At 63.9% G+C, this 8,864-nt stretch overlaps 1 protein-coding gene across 3 annotated transcripts; it reads left to right on the top strand.

Moving 5' to 3' along the window:
- Positions 1-1,130: 1,130 nt before the first annotated feature.
- Positions 1,131-5,357, top strand: SPIB (Spi-B transcription factor; the record flags this gene model as incomplete). 3 transcript variants are annotated; one of them, XM_081107839.1, is made up of 5 exons in its annotated part: positions 1,131-1,184; positions 2,866-2,938; positions 3,213-3,430; positions 3,792-3,942; positions 5,059-5,357. In XM_081107839.1, the coding sequence occupies 5 exons, from the start codon at positions 1,131-1,133 to the stop codon at positions 5,355-5,357; spliced, it is 795 nt and encodes a 264-aa protein (XP_080963965.1). The 3 variants fall into 3 exon arrangements, with proteins under 3 accessions (XP_080963965.1, XP_080963966.1, XP_080963967.1); XM_081107840.1 differs by lacking the exon at positions 1,131-1,184 and having other exon boundaries at positions 2,873-2,938; positions 3,827-3,942; XM_081107841.1 differs by lacking the exons at positions 1,131-1,184; positions 3,213-3,430 and having other exon boundaries at positions 2,873-2,938.
- Positions 5,358-8,864: the final 3,507 nt, after the last annotated feature.

An 8,864-nucleotide genomic window follows, 5' to 3' on the forward strand; every position in this document is an offset into this window, starting at 1 on the left:
CTGCTCCCAACTGTGGGGATCCCCAAATCCAGCCAGCTCCCGGGCCCGCCCTCCCCACCACGTGACCCAGAGGTTGTGCAATCCAGCCCCCTCCCCTGGCCCCCTCCCTGAGGGGATTTTCCAGGAGGGCTGAGCTCAGGCACCCCTGCCCCCAGGGGGCCGGGCCAAGGTATAAATAGGGGTGGCGGCTGCCACCGGCAGTGAACACAGCCCGGCACCGCCATGCTCGCCCTGGAGGCTGCACAGTGAGTGGGGCCCCTAAACCTGCACACGGGACCCCGGCCCCCCACCCCCTGCCCCTCTGCCAGGCCTCCCCCAGCGGTGGTCTCGGCTGACAGCCTCACTGGGGGGTGTCCACGCTCACGCCCGCCCCTCTGGGTCTCTCTTCCCTCCCACCTCTGATTCTCTCCTCCATCCTCCTCCTGTCTCCCCCTGGACCCCACAGACCTCTCCTGGGAGGCTGGCCTCCCACCCACCCACCCACTCCCCTCCGACATCTCCAGGGCCCTCCACCCTGTCCCCCGGGCCCCCCCGGGTCCCCCGCTCCCTGTGTCTGCTCTCTCTGTGTTCTGCCTCCGCCTTGTGTTTCAGGGTCTCCTTTGCCTCTCGCTCCCTCTGTCTCAGCCTCTTTCCAATTCTCTGTCCACCTGTCTTACTTCTCCTGTCCCCCATCTCTCCCCCACCCCATCCCTCTATCTCCGGGGCTCAGTAAATACCTCTGCATCTGAGCGCGGACGGCTCCATACCTCTCTCCCTTCCCCGCTCTCACTCGCCCTCGCTGGGTCTCTGCGTCTCCCCGTAGCTCCCCTGGTCCAAGGTGGACCCATTAGACAGACTGGCTAAGGGAGGCCCCTCCCTGCCCCCACCCGCCCGCGGGCACCCTCATCTCCCTGGGGACTTTCTCTCCCTCACTTTCCCTACCCCCCCCCCCAGCCCCTGCCTATGCAAATCCCAGGGGACGGGGGACATTTGCCTGGCTCCCACCCCCACTTCCTGCACCAGTGAGGGAGTGGGGGGCTGGTCTCCCACACGAACACACAGCAGACGGCCGTGGTGGTCACAGCTGCAGCCGCCTCTCCCCGACGGCCCCCCAGCCACTGCGAACCTCAGGTGGCTGCAGGCACCCTGACATGCCCCTGTGTCTCTCCCCCTCCAGGCTCGACGGGCCCCACTTCAGCTGTCTGGTAAGTTGAGGCCCTGGGGGCCAAGGCAGGGCGGAGGGGGGGACCCACATGGCCTACTGTGACCTCCCTGCCTCAGTTTCCTTTCTGCTCCTTCCTGTCACTCTGTCTTTTTTACTTTCAGTGTCTCCCGCCACCACCCTCCAGCCACTCATCACAGATGTCTCTCCAATGTCTCTCTCCTCTCGGGCTCCGGGTGTGTGTGTGGGGGGGGGGGGGGGGGCGTTCTTTGTATCTTTGCCTTTCTATCTCGTTCTCTGTCCAGCCCACAGTCAGCAAATCTATTCCTCCCTCTTCCCTTCTCTTCTCTGCTTTATATTTTCAAAAATGTAGCCTGTAATAGATGAGACACACGATACTCGACCTAAAACCCGCAGTCCAGTCCGAGAAATAAAGCCTTACTCATGGCCCCGAAAGACACCCCCTCTGGGGCCCCTACCTCCCCCACATGACGAGTTTTGCTTTTTTTAAAAAAAAAATGGAGGCATAACTTGTGTCGGGCAAATGACACATCTTGTGTGCCGCGCAGTGAGGGCTGACCCGGCACACACCTGCGCGACCACTAACCAGCCGAGACCCCCGCGCTCCGTCACCCCGGAATACCCGCGGCCTTCTCCCTCGATACCCGCTCCGACGTTTCCACCACGTATTCGTTTTGCCTGGTTTTGAACTTTCCGTAGAGTGAATCATAGAGTGTGCCCTTTGAGGCCTGGCTTCCTTTGCTCAACATCGAGTGCGTGTCAGGCGCCGGATTTTTCCTTGCTGTATGTACTCCACCCCCCCACCACCACCTCATGTGTCCATTCCCCCGTCCATGACCGCTGGGGCTGTCTCCCCTTTGGTGTTTTTTTTTTTTAATACATTTTATTGATTTTTTGCAGAGAGGAAGGGAGAGGGATAGAGAGTTAGAAACATCGATGAGAGAGAAACATCCATCAGCTGCCTCCTGCACACACCCTACTGGGGATGTGCCCGCAACCCAGGTACATGCCCTTGACCGGAATCGAACCCGGGACCCTTCAGTCCGCAGGCCGACGCTCTATCCACTGAACCAAACCGGTTAGGGCTCCCCTTTGGTGCTTTTCATGACGCTGCTCTGGGTCTTCCTGGGCAAGGCTGTTTAGTGGACAGACGTTTTCCTGGGCAAATCCAGGCGTGAGATCGCTGGCATGGGGATGGTCTGTCTCCTGCTTTGGTCTTTAATTGCTAAAGCGAGACGATTCTTGAGATGAATGGAAGCAATGACGCGGAGGTGGGTAAAGGCAGCACTGAGACCAAAAAAGAGCTCCCACCCTTTACCCCGCCACCCAGGCAGACGAGGCCCGGGGAATTCTCATGACGATGACTGAGCACCGTGAGGTGAGGGGCTCCTGGCGGCCCATGGCTCAGTGTCTCTCTCCGGGTCTTCGTGCCTCTGCCGTGTTGTGTCTGTCCCCTCTCTCCGTATCTCTGTGCGTCTCTCTCTCTTTGCCCGTCTCTGGCGCCAGGTCTCTGTCTGTCTCTTTCTCTCTCTGTGCTTCTCTCTCTTTGAGTCCCCGTGTCTGTGGGATTGACCGTTAGCAGCTTTCTCTGTCTGGGCCTCTCCCCTCCTCTCCCTGCCCCTGTGGACGTCTCCCTGCTGGTCCAGGGTGGGGGTGGGGCTCCTCACAGCCCGCTGACTCCTCCTCCCCCCTCCCCCCAGCAGTACCCAGATGGCATCTTCTATGACTTGGACAGCTGCAAGCACCCCGGCTACTCCGACTCAGAGGGGGCTCCTGGTGAGTGACCCCGGCCCAGACCCCTCCCACACGCCCCTTGTGCCCATTTCACGGATGGGGAGCTGAGGCCCCGGGGGGAAATGGTCCCATAGCTCAGCAGGGCGAGGTCAGCCCAGGCCCTCAGCCTCCTCCCTTTCCTCCCTGGCCACTCGCCCATGCAAATCCCGGGGTCAGCCATTTGCATGGCCCACAATGGCCCTCCTGTGCTGGCGCTTCCAGTGGGAGGGGGCCAAGGCCACACCCCCCGGCTTCTGACTCAGTGCCCTTCCCCCAGACTCCCTGTGGGGCTGGACGGAGGTCCCGGCTGTGCCCGCCACCTCCTACGAAGCCTTCGACCCAGCCGTGGCCACCTTCAGCCACCCCCAGGACGCCCAGCTCTGTTATGGGCCATCCTCGACCTACAGCCCCGTGGGCAGCCTCAACCCAGCCGCCAGCCTCGAGGCCCCGGGGCCTGGCTTCCCAGCGTACCCCACGGAGGACTTCGCCTGCCAGGTGAGGGGCAGGGGGATCACTGACACCCCCATCGTGTGATTGAGGTTTGCTGGGTGCCAGGCACTGCATTAGGGCCAATGCATTATAACCCCTCCCTCCCTCTCTCCTTCCCTCTCTTTGAGGCTGAGCGCTGTCATTACTGCAAAACCAGTGACAGAGGGAGCCAGGGGGCAGCACAGGTGGCTGTCATCCGTGTGGCGCCGGCTTTCATGGAGGTGGCCGGGCGTCCCCTGGCCACACCATGGCTGTCTGAGCCGACCCAGGCTGTAAACGGAGTGGGGAGGGCCCAGGAGGAGGAAGCTGAGGGAGGGAGAGCAGCCCCCCCCTCGACGGGACGGCAGGTGACCCTGACCTTCCGCAGACCCTGGGCCCCCCGGCGTACGCCCCGTACCCCAGCCCCGTGCTGTCGGAAGAGGAGGACCTCTTGCTGGACAACCCCGCCCTGGAAGTCTCGGACAGCGAGTCGGACGAGGCCCTCATGGCTGGCCCCGAGGGCGGGGCATCCGAGGCAGGTAAGTGGGAGCAGGTCCGGCAGGGAACTCCCACAGGGGGCGGGAGGAGGGGGCTGAAGAGCCGTGGCTTCCCAAGCCTGTCCTATGCACCCCAGCTCTGAGGGCGGCCCAGGCTGTGTGCCCGGGGCAAGGGCCTCTGCCTACCTCTCTGCGCCTCGCCCTCCTGTCTGTACGGAGGGGTGACAGTCACGGTGACTGTTGCTCGTGTTTGGGAGGGTTCATAGGAGGATGTTGTGAGATAACGGCGCTGGGCAGAGACCCAGAGCTCAGGGAGGCTTCACCACCGTCGCCAACACAGCAGCACAGAAACCCTCCCAGTCTCAGCCTCAGCCCGTCAGCCCCTGCTTCCGCCCACGAGCCCGGCATCCGTTATGCACAGCCTCCTCCGGGAAGGTGGGATTGGTCCTTAGCAACTTTCTCTGTCTGGGCCACAGTTTCCCATCTGTAAAATGGGTTGTCGCCATCCCCCCGTCCCATGGGGCTGTGGTGAAGGTGAAATGAGCTCATAATTGTAAAGCCCCGGGCACGGAGCTTGTAAAAGTGAAATACCTGCACAGGGAAGCCTCATGTATAGCCGAGGCGATGCCAGCTCAGAGACGTTACGTCATCACCCCAGGGGCACACAGCTGGGAAATGGCAGAGCTGGGGTTCTTGGACCCGGTGCCCTGCTATATCCACCTGCTCCTGCTCTGAGGGGCCCAGCAGTGGACCCGTGGCCTCTCCCAGGATCCCAGTCCCTCTGGGCGGCGAGGCTGGAGAGGAGCCAGGCTGACTCAAACCCACCCCAGGGCTCTTTCCACCACCAGTCAGCTCCCTGTGGGGAGACTTTGAGGATCGCTGTCAACCCATTTCACAGCTTCTCTCATCCATGCGCTCAACAATATGTATTCATTCCTAGGCGCTGGCCACGGAGCAGAGCTCAGGCCAGGGGCAGATCCTGTAAAAGAAAGCAGGGAGGGGCCATGGGGGTGGGGTGGGGGCAGCTTCAGGGAGAGGGCGGCGCAGACAGAGCCAGGCAGGTGTCTCCATCAGCTAAATCTCTCCATGGGGAGACGGAGGCTGGGGGGGCGGGGCGGGCCGCCGGGCACCTCCCTGACACCCCGCCTCCCTCCGCAGGGGCCCGCAAGAAGCTGCGCCTGTACCAGTTCCTGCTCGGGCTGCTGACCCGCGGCGACATGCGCGAGTGCGTGTGGTGGGTGGAGCCGGGCGCCGGCGTCTTCCAGTTCTCGTCCAAGCACAAGGAGCTGCTGGCGCGCCGCTGGGGCCAGCAGAAGGGCAACCGCAAGCGCATGACCTACCAGAAGCTGGCCCGCGCGCTGCGCAACTACGCCAAGACCGGCGAGATCCGCAAGGTCAAGCGCAAGCTCACCTACCAGTTTGACATTGCGCTGCTGCCGGCCGCCCGCCGGGCCTGAGCCGGGGCGCTCCCGGGGGGCTCTCAGGGGCTCACCAGGCCGGTGTCACGTTGCTGTCCCCTCACCCTAGGTCATAGGACCCGTGGATCCCCCACACTGTGGGGGTGGGGGGCTGCCATAATCCCTAAGCCCTGCCCAGGGCCCCTCTGGGATTCCCGCGTCACGTCCAGGGTCCCCAGGATCTTCATGGCTTGGGTGGCAGGACTATGTGTCTGTGTGGAGTGGGGCGGGCTGGTGCTTCCAGAACCCCAGCCAGTGGGGACTGCTGTGTGTCTGTGATCCCACAATCCCATGGGGGGGGGGCGCGGCGGGTGAACCCACAGATCTTCACACCAGGACGGGGCGCTGCCAGCAGCCCTAGGCCCTGTCCAAGATCTGGGGGAGCTCTGCTCCTGTGAGTCCCTCCTGTCAGATCTGACATCTCCTAGTTATGCCCGAGACCCCCGGGATCCCTTAACCATAGCTCAGACCTCTGTGCCCAGCTGTGACTCTTGTCCTATCTGTCCCCCCAAATCCCTCGGTCATCTTTGGGATCCCCTAGTTCTCTGGAACCGCCCTGCTACCACTTTTTTTGTGTCTGGAATTCTCCAGTCACAGCTAGGGAGGCTCAGGGATCCTTCCGTCATGTCTGAAAATACTTGTCAGGTTGCAGGTGGGGGGGGGCACCTCATTGAACCCTGTCATGTCTGGGCCACCTCTGCCTGGGATTCTCCAACCACATCCATGCCCCTCTCTGGGATTTCCACCTGACATCCCCCTATGGGGACCCCACTAGCAGCTGAGTCGTCATGGAAACCCTCCCTCCCTCTCCTGGGGTGTCCCCTGTAGTCACATTCTGCAGATCATTCTGGCCACTGAGCTGATTTCTGGGTGATCTTGGCAGCCCCCCACATCAGTTCTAACTGATGACCGACTCCTTACCCCACACCCAGGGGGCAAGTCAGGTCCCCCTCCCCCGCCCCTCCCCCCTGCTGGGTTTTCTTTAATTCAGGGTCACAGTTTTGTTTGTTTTTGGAGGGGCATCCAATTTAACTGACATTTCAATGGAGGGAGATTTTGCAAAATCCTTCTGTTAAAACGTTGCACAATCCAGCGACCGGCTTTGGGGTGTGGAGGCTGGAGCAAGGCGGTGCTCCCTCACGCTCCCCCCCAGCCCCCCATGGGACCCTGTTCGCCACCAACCCCCTTGGCTGTCATACCCTGGTGGCTTCTCTCAGTTGCCTTGACCCTCAGCCACCTGCACTTTGACCCCTGGGTGAACCCAGCTGGGGTGAAGCCTGGATGGGCCGTGGTTGCTCTGCTTGGAAGCCCCAGGCCAGGGGCTGGGGCTGAGCCCCGAGTCCAGTCCTTGAGCCTCAGTGGCTGGGGGCCCTCGAGTCAAAGACGTGCTGCTTCTGGGCCTCCATTGTCCCTTCTGTGAAAGGGGAGAGGAAGAGGAGGAAGATGGTGACAGTCCCTCGCAGCCCCGTGGACAGGCCTTTGATACAGCTCCTGCAATCACCGCACCCCCTCTGATGGCCGGCGGAGGCCGAGGGGGGCGCATCAGGGACCCAGAGAGAAGAGGTCCTTGCAGGGGCGCCGGGTGCTGGCAGCAGCAAGAGCAGAACAGCCCCCCTGCCTTGGGGAGAGGCCAGAGCAGTGGGAGGGGGGGGGGGTGGCAAGATGTCCTCCCTGGGGCCTCCATTGCAAACGAGGTACCTTCTGCAGAAACCATCATCACCCCAAGTGTGGAATGAAATAAAATAAACAAAACAAATCAAGGTAGACAGGCCTCCTGGGACCCTTTGTCAGGGCCAGCAATGCTGGGACACGACCTGCTTGGCCCTCGGGGACACCGGGACAGGGAGGGGGGTAAGAGAGGAGATGGAAGAGGCGCTGAGAGCCAGACCAGGCTGAGCCTTGCGGGCCAGGGTAAGGGGCTTGAGCTATAGGACCTGGTGGTTCCGTCCAATTTTGTCCCTCTCTTCCTGACCAAGGGGCTCCTTCCCCGCCCGCTCCCTGCTGCCCTTTCCGTCCTCTCCCTTCCCTTCCTTTCCCCGCGCTCTCTCCGGGTCTCTGGCTCCACCCTCCGCCCTTTCTGGTCTCTGTCCTTCCTGGGACTCCTGTCCTCCCCGGGGCTGGCGGGGCAGCGCCGCCCTCCTGGCTCCCGCAGCTCTGCCCGCTCGCCGGCCGGGGAGCTGTGTGGTTGTCTGCCTGGTAACCCGTGACGCCACAGGAAGGCAGCCTCCGGATTGGCTTGGCGCTCCTTGGGGGCGGGAAGTTTCCGGCTCATAGGGGGTTTTGGAGACGGGAAGGGGGCGGGACTCGTCTTCCTCACCGGGTCCCTCGCCCCGCGGCCCCCCCGCCCCCCGCCCCCTGGCCCCGTCCCCCTCCGGCCCCCCAAGCCCTCCCCCGCCCCTCCCTCCCCATCCCACCTCGTCCTCTCAACACCTGGGTCCCCAAGACCCTCTCCTCCACCACCCCCCTCACCCCATCCAGGCAGCCGCAGGTCTCCCTGCCGGGAAGGGCGCCAGCGCCGGGCACCCCTCCAGGGCCTTCCCGGCCTCCCCCCGCCCCCGCCGGCGGCACCCGCGTCCGGTGCCCGCCGCGCCCGCTCCGGGAACCGTCCTGGGGACAGGCCGGGCGCGGTCCCAGGGGGGTGACGGCCAGGCCGGGGTCCCAGGGGGCCGGGGCCCAGACCTGGGTGCGCCCACGTCGGGGGGCGGACTCCGGAGTCCCCGAGCCCCAGGGCCCTCCTGCCGGCACGGGGACCCCTCCCGCCCGCGCGGGGAAGCCGGCCCCTCCCCCAGCCCCGGGCTCTGGTTTCCCGAAAACTCCTGACTTGCAGATACTAAGAATGGCCCTCAGGACCCTGTCTGCTCCCCACCCCGCCCCGCCCCCGCCCCGCCATTTACCCACTTTAGGCCCCAGCCCCTGCCTCTCCCTCTTCCTAGGACCCAGGAGCTCGGGCCCTCACCCTTCTCCTTCCCCCAGCACCCAAGGTCTGGAACCCAGGTCCCTTCTGCCCCCAGACCCTCCTCCTCCCTCGGACCCAGAAGCCAGACCCCAGCTCTCCTCCCTCGGACCCAGGAGTCCAGACCCCAGCCCTCCTCCCTCAGACCCAGGGGTCCAGGCCCCCGGCCCCTCCTCCCTCATATCCAGGAGTCCTTCCCCACCCCTCCTCCCTCAGACCCAGGAGTCCTTCCCCACCCCTCCTCCCTCAGACCCAGGAGTCCTTCCCCACCCCTCCTCCCTCAGACCCAGGAGTCCTTCCCCACCCCTCCTCCCTCAGACCCAGGAGTCCTTCCCCACCCCTCCTCCCTCACACCCAGGAGTCCTTCCCCACCCCTCCTCCCTCACACCCAGGAGTCCTTCCCCACACCTCCTCCCGCAGACCCAGGAGTCCTTCCCCACCCCTCCTCCCTCACACCCAGGAGTCCTTCCCCACCCCTCCTCCCTCAGACCCAGGAGTCCTTCCCCACCCCTCCTCCCTCAGACCCAGGAGTCCTTCCCCACCCCTCCTCCCTC

The sequence above is a fragment of the Myotis nattereri genome (assembly GCF_964212035.1).
Source record: "Myotis nattereri genome assembly, chromosome: 15".
NCBI lineage: Eukaryota > Metazoa > Chordata > Mammalia > Chiroptera > Vespertilionidae > Myotis > Myotis nattereri.